The sequence below is a fragment of the Corvus brachyrhynchos genome, unplaced genomic scaffold, assembly GCF_000691975.1.
Source record: "Corvus brachyrhynchos isolate BGI_N302 unplaced genomic scaffold, ASM69197v1 scaffold245, whole genome shotgun sequence".
NCBI classification, from domain to species: Eukaryota; Metazoa; Chordata; class Aves; order Passeriformes; family Corvidae; genus Corvus; species Corvus brachyrhynchos.
In genome coordinates, this window is record NW_008238988.1 from 2,365,874 (window position 1) to 2,379,281 (window position 13,408).

The following is a 13,408-nucleotide window of genomic DNA, read 5'->3' on the forward strand; positions in this document are numbered from 1 at the left end:
GCTGTTCTGCCCCAGTGCCTGCTCCCACACAGGCAAGGAAACAAATGACAACCTGGCTGAACTCTTCCAGCAGCCTTCTCCCTATGAGCCTTTTCACGGGACCAGAACATGCTGCATGCACAGAGACATCCTCTGAAAACTGATGGTGAAGAGTCAGGCAAGCAAATTAGCTCCTGGGCAACTCCAAAAATCCAATAGGACATTAAAAATCACAAACAAAACAAAAACCAAACCAACCCAAACAAAAAAACCACAACAAACAAACAACCCAAAAAAAAAAAAAAAAAAAAAAACCCCCAACAAAAAAAAAAAAAAAAAACCAAAAAAAAAAGAGAAATAAGAAAAAAAAAAAAAAAGCCACCAACAAAAAAAAAAAATAAAAAAACCAAAAAAAGAGAGAGAATTAGAAAACCTCCTAACCCTAAGAACAGCTTCATTCCAAAAAGTGACAGCTAAAGCATAGATCTGCTCCACTGCTGGCCACAGACACTTTAACTAACAAGCACATTGGTCATGCCATTCACTCCTGTACAATTAACACTGTTGGCACTATTTCATTTACTGAAGTCCAGTCATTACAGCTGTGCAAACTTATGAGCCTAATTTGCATTTATACTAATATGTGTACATAAACATGTGCCGCTTTAGCCATGGAAAGGAGTCTTACAGCAAATGAACAAATATATTTTAACAGAGCAGTATCAGAGAGCCCAACCATAAAACAGAATCAAGTCAAGCAGTTCTGATTATGTCTGTCCACCAAACAGCTTAATTTCAACTACAGCATATTTCCTAAGGCATTCCAAACTAAAATCCTGCAGAGGGCTATGGGGAGACATAGCACTGCATTTTCAAAATCCAGTCTCCTTTTTCAAGGCCATTGCTGTGTAAATGAAGGGAGGGGAAATAAACACTGTCATTTACTTTGCCTTTTTTCCTCCAGAAACATTTCTTACCAACATAAGGAATAAAATTCATTAAGTCAACATCATATGCTGAATGTTTATGCACTTTGATATAACAGTAATAACTTAGCAAGGCCAGAACCCAATTAATGTTTTAGACTTCAGCCCATGAGCTGGAGTGCACAGGAAGCATTCTGATGATAGATCACTTAAATAACGTTTATCTGGCATACACTTCAAAACCAGAGTTCAGAAACTCAAAGCACAGTTCGGCATGTATGTGCTTGACTCTTAACAAAACATCTTTATTTAAACAGAGGGCTAGAGATTTAGTATGACAAATGTATTTACTACTGCTAATCATTCTCCATCATGCTACTCGGAAGTTGCAGTCATATTGTATTTATAAACCCATGAGATTTAAGGGAGCAGTAGGTGGATCACAGGACTGTGGATCACTTTTTAAATCCAGCATGTTAGTCCTAACCTGAGTTATATCATCCAGCGTATTTGGTGCGCCACAGTTTATGTATTTGAATTCTGTATCCACTTATTGTCAGAGATGGTGGAGATAAAGCAGCAACAATTTCTTTTTCCTTTCTTCTTTTCAGAAATAGTATCCTTCTTAGCAAATCAATGCTCATTGTTAAAAACATGACACTGTTACTGATGACAAAAATTCAATGCTAAAGCAATATGCAATATACACTCTGACTAGCAATCAGGAAATGGTGCTTAGCAACTGCAGAATCCCACTTGTCCCAGGGCTATGTGCACCCCCTGTGAATCTCCACTCCAGCGAAGCTGCTTGGCAGGAACGCTGCATCCCTGAGCACCTTCATCCAGAGACCAGGTGGAAAGTGCTGTGACTCCCCTGACTGGGGCATTTGGGTTTCCTCTGGAAAGGGACTCTGCTTCATGGCACTGACACCAAGCCCAGGGCGTCTGAGCTGGGACACAGCTACAACACACAGGCACAGAGAACACTCAGTGCCACTGGAAATTTTACCTTTACATGCATGTTCTCTAAACAAATATGTCTGTTCCAAAAGGATCTATATGCCTAAACACACTAGTTACTCTTGAAAACAAGTGTCGTGATTTTGCTGTGATTCTAAACTACCAAGAGCTGTAAAGAGGGAAATATTCCATTCAGCTGTAAAAGAGAAATGTGCGTGGTATGAGCCAAACGAAGATTAAAAACAAAATACCAATTAAACTTAAACTGGCATTCATCTCAAAGAAATCAATTCCATCTGAAGAATTTCAGTCTGAAGACAGACCAGCTGAGCTAACAGTGAAGGAAGCCTTGATTGATTTATTTTTTAACTTCAGGCAAAAACTAAAAGCACTCAAAAAAACCCCACCACAACCCCCACACACACTAAAACACACTGCACCAAAACCAACAAACCAACCAACCAAACCAGAGCAGTAAGAATTGGCAAAGTAAGCCCCCCTCAGGAGCTGCAGAATAGTTGTAGCCTAAACCACAGTGTGACATGCACCTCACTTACCTCAGAGTACCTGGCATATGTCTAAGCAACTTTGAAGGAGCACAATTGATTAAAAAGGTATTTTGACAGACTTTTTGGAGTTTGAACAGGATTTTGGATAATTGCTCCATGAGCTATAAAAGAAACAGACTGAAAAACAGGAGCAGCCGCTGAGCAGTTGTTTGCACAGGAAGCAATATTGCAGGAAAAGGCAATAATAAAGAACAGTTAATTTGCCCTGAGTTGATGAGGTCAATGTTTTAAAAGAAATAGCTCCACATAACGTAAAATAAGAACGTTATTTCCCATCAGAATAATACTGCAAGCATAACACTGCACAAAAATCTCTTCCCTAACACTTGTTATGTGCAGCTTAGTGGTAACACACATTCCTGAGGTGTCCTAGACATCCTGTGTCTGACACAAATCCATTCCTCTGAAATACTGGTTCTACAACTGCTCCCTCCTGCAAGCTCTGGCTGCTCCAGGCTGCACACTGCTCTCCCCAACATCAAGCTACTAATAACCTGAAACTGCAAGAACTGGAATAAATCTGGGCAATATTCAGAGCCACAAAGTTATATTTAACAGCGCTGCTGTGATTTGGACAGGGAAACAGTAGCTGGAGCAGATATTTCACTCTTAATTCACTGCCATTCAGGGGTGCTGTTGACAGGAGATGGAGCCCAGCTCAGCGGAAGAGCCACAGGTTAGGAATTTAGTAGGGCTGGATCCTATTCCTCCCTCCTCCACTGCTCTGCTGTCTAATCCTGGGTGAGAACATCCCCTCTGGGCATCTGGTTCCCCTCCCTCTCTGACACATCTATTTAAACTGCAAATTCATTGGGGTAGGGACCATCTTGGTAATGACAAAGCATGTACAGCACTCTGCACTAATAGTTCTATTAATAAATATTCCCACTGCTATTAAGTAATAAAACAAAAATGATGATAAGAATTGGAAGGTCAATGATGCATTACATTAATTCTGAGGTATTTGGGTATAAAACGCAAGATGGTAAACTTCCAAGCAGGAGCAGGCCAGGGGACACCTATGCTGTTTTCCCACATTTTTGGGCAATCCAATTAGCAGTAATGGAGTTTTTAACTACATGAGATTACTCCAAGAATACCATCACTAGAGGCTAAGTGTCCTGGGAGGCTGGGGGAAGGGAGAAAAGAAACATTATAGAACTGGAAGGAACAGAAAAGGGACAAGCACACAGCCTGAAATGCGCTGGAGATGGCATGAGCTGAGCCAGTCTAAGGCACCCAGATTTTCTACAAACATAGAAATAGCCGGGCCACAGACTCAAAGGTTCCTTGTTCCCACTTCAATGAATTACAGAAGAATTAAATACATTCACACTTCTATGCATTTCTAACCACAATGCTGAGGTAAAGCACAGACCTAGAAAAGCCTTCTACAGTTCCATAAATATCAGAGACATAAGAAGGAAACTAAGTTCATGTAACATAATTAATTCCTGTTGCATTTGCCAACGGCCATTTGTCTGCAATACATATGAGCATCTCTTTTGCACCTTAAAATGAGTTTCACATTAAAGCTACCTCACAATCAGAAATGGTCATTACATTCACCAAGAAACAGAAGAATGGTTCTCTTGCCAGACCTTAGATTTGTTTTGCACCCCCTGAAATTTCAAGCCCTAGAAATGCTGGAAACATTTCCATTTCTGACATCATTAACTTCTGACAAACTTTGCTCCTTTAGACAGCTACTAAGGTGTGAAGTACCACAACTGACAAATAGCATTTTAGCACTACTGCAACAGTTAGGATTGCTACAGTTTCTTTTGTAGTTTTACACTGATTTGAGATTAGATTTAATAAGACTGTTTGAAATATTCAGCTGTGCTGAAAGTATGTTTCTTAATATGATGAGCATGATTAGGAGAAAACCCTGCAGCACTGTCTCCCCCCACTCACAGAGGTAAATCAGACTGATTTGGAACATAAGCTGTGTGAACAGAGGTAGAACTTACTGAAAAAGGTAAAGGTAAAGAGCAGGCTACACAGAAAAAACTACTTCCACTTGAAAGGAGGGAAAAAAAGGAATTTCACAAAAGGAAAAGTGAAGGAGACGCTGTCCCCATGAACTAATTGTCTGTCTCATGCTATAGGGGATGCTCTTGCTTAGCTTACAAGTGAAAGACATTCCCTCCTGCCCCTGCAAGCACAGGAACTCACAGCACTAATACGACACCTTAAATGAGCCCACTTCCTTGAGCATTGCCCAGGAGACTAGAATGGACATGCTCCTAACTCAGACACCGAGAAACGTGTCTGATTAGCAGTCAGGCAGAAGAACATCTCTGACCACAGCCTTCCCAGGAAAAACACTCATGTTCAAGCAGAAAAAAAACCCAGTGGATTGCCACAACTGCCTTTGTGTAAACACCAGCTCCGGATCAGCCAGCACCTCAGATAGCTCTATCTGGCTTCCCTTCTTCTGAAACAAAATTAGAGGAAAACACCCATCAGAATAGGTCAGTGGCCAACCTACTAGGAAAAAATAAAAGCACAGGGGAAGGACATACACAGTGATTCATTAAATGTGCACTGCTAAGCCTCTGACAGTGAGCACAAACCAGATTTTCAGAGAAATATACTGAATTTACATAACTGTTGTGCCAGAGCATTAATTAGAATTGTATTTCTTGAGAAATTCTCAGTACTCCCTTAGAGTTGCCCCCACCAATAGGACTGATGTGAACCCCATGGTTCAGAGAGGAACAAAGCCAAAGCAGCCACAAACAGCACAACAAAAGCTCCACCCACTTCATGTGTACACCTACGCAAAACGAGTGGACTGAGCATCTCAGGTTCTTAGAAAAACACTCAGCCTGGAAAACAAGCATGTCCTAAGGTGAGTGCCAGGTGGGAATTCACCTCACACTGTCACTAGAACATGCCTTCATACATCATGTGCAATGAGCAGAACTGCTTTCCACAAAACCAACTCTGCTCCAAGCCCAGCAATTTGCATTTGACTACAGTAACTTCTCAAGATGCACCCCAGTCCTAATCTGAAAACATCAAGAATTTGAGATTTCGTTGCTTTCCAGAGCCAATTTTAACAGTGAGGCCAATTAAATAGCAGAACATTATGTGAACTTTAGGTCTTATTCATTCCTTCAGTTCCTATTTAGATGGTATTTGTTTAACTAAGGTTACTGGATCTTGATACATTTAATGCTGCACTGCTCAGATTTGGCATGTTCTGTGCTAAGGAGGTATTTAATAAATTGAGTCATACCTTGACCTTCTCCTAAACCAGAGGCAGAATGCAGCACACAAAGCAATTCTGCCTTTGAATGGACTTTGCTGGCTCCTCTTTGCATTCTTCCTGATTTTTGCACTCAAAATGCAGCCAGCAGAACTCTCCAGTATACAACTCTTCCCAATATTGCATTCAGGAGAAGTCCTTTCCTATTTATTGCTGGACTATATACACACCCAAGGCTCCCACAGACGCTGTGGCTGAGAGTCAAACTGTTTTACCTGCTTAGCTAAACTTCCAAATCCTCTTCCCAGAGCCTGTTCTTTACTCTTCTATTTCTGATTTTGCATTTAGCCATATTAAAACACATTTCATTCAAATGAGGCCAGCTTGTCACAGCGGCCCTGTAAACTGCCAATTTGCACGTCATCCACAGAAATTCAACATCTGCTTCTAAGCATTGAGCTGCCTCCTAGCAGAACACCCACAGAAACATTCCCAGGCTGTGGGACCAACTTCTTCAAAAATTACAAGTTAGACAGTTCATTCATTTCTTGTGCAGAGTATCAATATTGTTATTATTGTGTGATATAATTTCCATATATTTTTTAGAATAATGTCATGTAATAACGAAATCAAGCCCCCTGTAAAGAAAATAAGGAAACAGTCATCTTTCCAAACAAAATCTGTAATTTTATTGGTGTAAAATTCTTGATGCAATCCATTTTCTATAAACAGTAGACACTAACTTCAAATGCTCCTATCCTTAACTTTATTTTTAAAAAACATTAACAGAAATAAGAACAGTTAAATTGTTCCTTTTCAATTTAGGACTAGGATCAGTCAGGGTGAGGGATTTTTTGTCTCCTGGGATTGAACAAATTAAATTATTTATCTATTCACATTTTCACTGAAAATAGATTTTCACATGAACACTGATGAATTAGCAATTAGTTATCTGGCATATCCTCTATTATTCCAAACATTAAGATTTAAATGTCATGCTGCTGGATATCTCTTCATCCAAGTCTTTCTCCATTCCTGGATAAAGTTTACTTAGGGCTGCAGATCTCAAATGTCCACTACCACATACTGCATTTAATATTCATTTTCAAGCGAATTAGAAAATACTTCCACTGTCCTCATCACATAACATAAGCTTATCTTCTTCCTTTTCCCACAGAAAGGCCACAGCTGTAAGAAATTCTGACAATACATTTTAACAGCAAGAAAAAGTACAGGCATTCAGAGTATTTTTTACAGGCATTTTCTGTCCACTGGCTTTTCTACACAGACAGAAAATCCCTCACAAAGCATATCAATCTGCTCTAGACGCTTATATTTTAAAAGAAATAGGAAGAAGATCAATTTACACCACAGGAAAACAATCCACACCTTTGCAAAAACTGACACTGCTTTTGGAAAAATAAGCTGCAAAGGCTTCTTTACTGTGAACACTTTGACAGATAATGAACACAGCACAAACATTCATGGCAAAAATAAATCAATTACTGATACGAAACTAGTCTGATGCACAGGCTTTTGCTTTGCTGACTTCTTGGTTTGTTGAGGAGAATAGAGGGTGTTGGTTATTTTCAAGACATTCAGTTTACCACTATCAATTGTAAAATATAAAGTCTAAAAAAAGTACAGAGATTTAAAACAATACAAACCAGAAAACCAGTAAGGTGCAAACAAGACCAGTCACTTGTGCTCCCACCCCCAGCTTTACAGTTATGTACACAGGCTGATGTGTACTTGTCCCATGTCACGACACAGAACAGGAATGCTGAGAGATCTTCAGCTGCCACCCTAACAGTGACGTATCTGCAAAAATACTTGTTGCTTCCTAGAGCCAAACAACAATGAAATACAATGAATAAATACAAATAAATAACAATGAAAACAGAGCCCTTAACCTTGGCATCGTTTTCTAGATTGTCAGTCCAGTACTCACAGATTACTCCAGTGTGCAAAGTAAATCTGAAGGAAGTGCAGACGATTCTTGACCTTCCAAAATTTCAACTTCCAGAATTAGTACACAAATTAAAAAAATAATTCAAGGACACCACAACTTCACAGGGAGAGAGGTATAACTTGTTTTTTGACAACTACATAATGAAAACATCGCATATATTTGTGATGACCCTTCTGGGTGGGTCATCACAATATTCCAGCTAGCAGAATGATAAAATTCTTCGATTAATTCCTAATTACTTCTTTAATTAGAAGAGAACAGTATTTCATGTAACATGCAACTCAGGTTTAAATGACCTCTTAATTTCATATGAGGAAATCCTTGATCTTCTGAAAGGCATTAAAAAAAAACAAGCAAGCAAATCTTACCATTTTGATGCCAGTGGAAAACGTGACTGGTTTGACAGGTTTGGGTTTTTCCAGCTGCATTTCTAGCTGAGTAGATCTGTCCTTATGCTGAGCTAAGAGCAGAGAGGCAGGAAGATCAGAGCTCTCCTGTAAACATATGAGGAACAAACTTGAGTCCTAAACCAAAACAAATATTAATTAACACTGCATATTCTTCAAAACTGCAAGCTGTGACTACAAGGCCATTGCTAGGAGAACAGCAGAATGCCAAGTATCCTCTCCCTCAGAAAGAGTTTACAGAAAATGATCATTTTCAGTAATAAGAAAAAGCTGCAGCAACCCCATAAATCAGAGTAACCTGCAAACAACCATTTTTATAGAATTCACATTAAAGACAATATAACAGGCTCCTTATTCCAACTGGCCAATGCAACTGTATTTATTAAAATAAAAAAAAAAAATTAGAACTTAATCAGAGAAGGAATAATACTGAGTAGTATAACTTGGATCAGATGTTTATCTAAGACACATTCTTTCTACCAATGAACTCAGACCAGTTTGAAATTGTTTCCCATTAGATTTCACCTGAGGCCGTTTGGAAATGATCCTTGCTCTGCTCTGCACAATGGCACTATTGTAAGTGCAACCAACAGCATATTTATTTTCTCCTTCAGCAACTTATTTTTAGGGAAGCCAGCCAATTTTTAAAAATATATGTATAAAGTAGTAAAATGAATAGTTAAGCAAATTAATTACTTAAACTCTCAGGACAAAATGATTATTAACATACATATATGTAAGTGCATTCTTGAGAGAGTCACGAAATTATTGGCCAAGTAATTTTCTAAGAGACTAATGCGACTATCTACATGCACACAGAAATGCTTGAGAATTCCTGGCTAGAATTACCATGAAGTTGAGAGCAGGGAAGAAGTTCAGACAGATTCTTCCTGAACTGCTCTAGCACGGTATTTTATTCCTAAGGCCCTCACACATCACATTTACTTCTATTTCAAAGAACCAAGCAAATACTGAACTATGAACCATATTTGTTACTCACAAAACCAAACAGATTTTATGAACAGGACTGTGATTTTTTAATTATTCAGTTCAAGGTAGGAAGTTGGATGTTTCTAATGCCACGAGATGCCTTGCTGTTTTCATGGTACCTGGAGAAATCTTCTGAAGTGATCATGAAGAACAGTCACGTTGTACACTGACTTTTCACATCACTCTCCAGTCTTTTTTCCTCTCTGTATTTTATTACACTGCCTTTGTCTTACCACTAGAATGCAAGTTAAAAGCAGAAAAATCTAACATGACAAGACCTGGTCCAGAATCACAAATAGAACAACTAAGGCACAGGCTCCTACTTGCATTTCTGTGATTAACTAGGAGGAGGGGAGGGAAGATGCTGAAAACCTAAATTGTGGAGACATCTAATTTCTGTACAACTGGGAGAAATTTTGGACCACAAATGCACTAGTTTAGAGCCTGCTTCTCTCAAGTGTTGTACATCTCTAACCACCATGCAACAGCATGTGCTGCCAGCTGTCAGCAGAGGTTAAGGATGTTGAATTCTTTCAATCACCAGGTTTAATATGTTGGGGGAGAAGGGAAGAGTGGAAAGCGTTCTCTTGTTCATTTCATCCTTCATATTCCTTAAACTTTCACTGCATTTCTAATGGAGTGACTCAAGGAAGCCAACTTTTAACCAACTTCTCCAGAGTTCACACAATGACCAGTAACCAGATTACACAACTGTGGGAAACCCACACTGTGCCAGCAAGGCACCACATCCTGATTGTTTCTCCTTTTGAATATGCACAGGGCCCTTCTGTTAACTATTAACACACGTGGAAGTTCCAACCCTGTGTTTAGCCATACCAGCAATTTTCTGTATGGGAAAACAAACTGTCTACACTATGAACAAAGCTGGTTATACGCAACAATTTCTGAAAGATTTGTCTCAAAACCCTTGAGGTTCTGGATATGTGGATAAAAGTGTGGATATGACATCTTTAACACATTTGCCTGACTCCAAGCTATGCCACAGCCCAGGCAAAACCTGCTCCTCTGCCATATGCTGCAATCCCATTGTGCTCATGCCTGGGAAGTATGGGCTGTTGAAGAGGAGAGTGCAAGTCCCATAACACACAAGGTATCTAAGAGATCATCTTAGATGTATACACACAGGAGAGTTTGTACAGCACATAAAGAAAGTGCTTTAATATTTTACTCAGCCTGGATTATCCAAGACTACCGAAGGTTTAAAAAAAAAACGCAAACAAACAACAACCCAAAAAACCCCACTCATATAACTCTTCCAGTGATACATAAAGTGCATTTGAGTCTGCAAGTCTAAATTACAACAGGGTATTGTGTAATAATAAAGTGAGAGGTTTTATTGTAAAACAGGTGACCTACAATGAAGGTAACATAGAAATTGCCTAATTTAGTACTGGGAGGCAAAAAGGACCAGACTGTTTTTCCAGTGGCCAGCAGAGCCTGGGTCTGCCCCGATGCCTTGCTCACCTCCCCAGCACTTCACACTGGCCTTCCCCTCCCTGTTCCCAGCCAAGGAGGGGTTCATGGAGCCTTGGCCCCAGGCCCAGTCCTTTCTGCACAAGCCCCTGCACTCCCCAGGCTGGCCAGAAACCAGGGCCCACTGCACAACATTTTAAATACCAAACATTTCTGTGCCTCTGGACTATCTAAATTTTCAGCTCTTTGAAGATGGCACAGTATTCTCAAACACTTTTGTACACAACTGAGACCTTTACCCCATATGAAACCACCACAAGTAACACATGTAACGACTCAGAGCACCACGATGGCGAGGGAAGGGGCACCTCTCCCATGAGGAAAGGCTGAGAGCATTAGGATTGTTCAGCCTGGAAAAGCAAAGGGTTTGGGGTAACATCATTGTGGCCTTCCAGTATCTGAAGGGAGCTGACAAAAGATGGGGAGAGACTATTTACAACAGCCTGGAGTGACAGGACAAGGGCAAGAGGGCAGGTTTAGCTTACACATTGAAAGAAATTCTTTACTGAGGGTGGTGAGGTCCGGGCACAGGTTGCCCAGAGAAGCTGTGGGTGCCCCAACACAGTGAGTGTTCAAGGCCAGGCTGGATGGGGCTCTGAGCAATCTGCTCTAGTGGAAGTTTTCCGTCCCCATGGCAGGGGGTTGGAACTGGATGGTCTTCAAGGATCCTTCCAACACAAGCATTTCTATGACTCTATGAGATTTGTAGCTTCTTAAAATTTCAGCACCAAAGATAAAATTAATTTCTTGATAAGGAAAATACCTGACATCTCTACTTGTACAACACAAAAACTGTGTCTTAGATTATTTCTTGCTACCCAGTGGCAGGGGCAAACTTGAAAAAAAAAAAAAAAAAAAAAATACCATAATTACCATGATCCAGTAGGTCTGGGGTGTAGGTTGACCACATCAGGTCCAAAGAAGATTCAAAACCAAGGTAAGCTTCCCACCTTCCTCTGCTCTCACTCTGCAGAGTCAGCGGTGAAACCAGTGATATCTCTGTAGCCAGAAATTAATCCTTTTTGGTTTAGCACAGAACCAGCAACCATAGATATAAGATTGGGTTTTTTAAGTTAATTCTTTACACTGCTGCTGCTTATGCTTGGCTTTTGCTGCATTTCTCATTTAAGTTTTAGTTATGATCAGTTTCATTTTCAGATTTGCAGCACAGCATTAGAGGGATTTCAGAGACCATAGGAAATGTTTATTTGTTTAACAACCGCTGGTTTTCCAGAGACTTTGTAAGTCATTACACAAACACTTCAGTGCTGGTTTTATAAATCTTAGAAATATTACAAAGCAAGTTTTGGCTCAAATTTAAGTTGACACTGCCCCTTCAGAAACAGAGACACAACTTGAAACTGTCCAGTTTCCTCCCTCAGCCTTTAAAAATCACCTTTATGTTGTTTTTAGAATATTAAGATATGTTTTAATAGCAATACATATGCAATCACAGTTGAAACTACCTATTTTAGTCATGTTTAAGGGTTATTTATAACTATACTTTCTGCAAGCCATCTGGTGAAGGTTTCCAATAAAACCAATTGCTGTGTTAAAAAAAAAAATAATAAAACAACCAAACACACATCATCACTGGTCTCTAGTCAGTTAAGAGTATGTTTTAGAACAGGGTTTTAAAAAGTCAGAAACTAAAAATCCATACTCTGAGAAATTAAATTCATATTCATAGTGGAGTTTTTATTAATTGATCCATTGTTCCTAATTGTGTGGACTGTAAACATATTTACCTTTAAAGTGAAAATAGATTGCTGGATGTAAAGATACAGGCTTGGGGGTGTTTTTTAAAGAATCTTTCTGCTCATCTTTGCTTTTGTCTACAAAAGGAAAACCAATGACAGGTTGCCAGGAATCCTGGCTTGGAGAAAGGGATCTCTTCAGGAGGTCTTGAATCTCCTAAATTACACTTAGATCCTCTATCCATGTCAGTGCCTTCTGCACTGGCTCCAAGAGGAACTCTACTTTTTCAGGAAAAGTAGAAAAGCATCTGTATCTTGAATAAGAGCTGAGACTACAAGCAGGAATTAACACTGTATTAGTGTGAGATGCATTGATCTAAGAGAGAAAATATGATTTAGATATGCCAAGCAGCTTTAACCTCACTGACACTGCTGAACACGTGTGCATATGCATACATACTTCTTTTCTCTGATTTCCTTCAAGGTTACACACAGACTGTGTGTACACAGACTGTGCTCATGGGTGTTAAACCTGTGAATGTGTGTGTATGCATGTCTGTACTCACACTCATATTGAAAAAATTTAGATGTGAATCTTGTTTAAGTGAGACACTGAGTTTCTCTATGCCCACACATTACTGTATTTCAGATGCAGAATCAGTAAATTAACCAAGATTACCACAACTTCCAGGAGTATTCTGAGTTTTCCTCCATTTGTCTATACAAATTTCACTCACTTCAAAAGGAGCAACTTGTACCAGAGAAGTTGCAGTAAGAGAACATGACACACTCAAGGCAAGAAAACTTTTCATTGTAGTAGTTTTTGAATACAAAGGGACCACCAATCATTTAGGTGCTCTGACTGAGAAAGGGCTGACCAATGCTTGGATAACTCATGAGGTTACTGTCCCCTGCTCTCCACCATCTCCACTGCAGAGGTGGCTGAGTCAAGAAGCAGCTCCTGATGAACATTTTGCTTACACACCAGACTATCAGCCACAACTCAGAACTGCATAACAAGCCACCAGTGGTAGATTAAGTCTACAAATCCCAGAAGCACTCTTCACCCACTCCTTAGCTCACCAAAACCAGAGTGGTTTGCAGCACTGCAATAAATAACAGGTGAGAGAATGGAAACAGAAAACATGTGAAACAGGGACAGATGTGTTAACTCCACACCGTTAGCAGTGATAGAGA

The 13,408-nt window shown here is 39.7% G+C and overlaps 1 protein-coding gene across 1 annotated transcript in view; it reads right to left on the reverse strand.

Moving 5' to 3' along the window:
• The window catches only part of MNAT1 (MNAT1, CDK activating kinase assembly factor), an 85,266-nt gene that overhangs the window by 55,700 nt on the left and 16,158 nt on the right, over positions 1–13,408 (reverse strand). Inside the window, exon 6 of the mRNA XM_017738793.1 lies at positions 7,992–8,117. Within this exon, the coding sequence (XP_017594282.1) occupies positions 7,992–8,117 (126 nt within the window). The remainder of the gene's footprint in view (positions 1–7,991; positions 8,118–13,408) is intronic.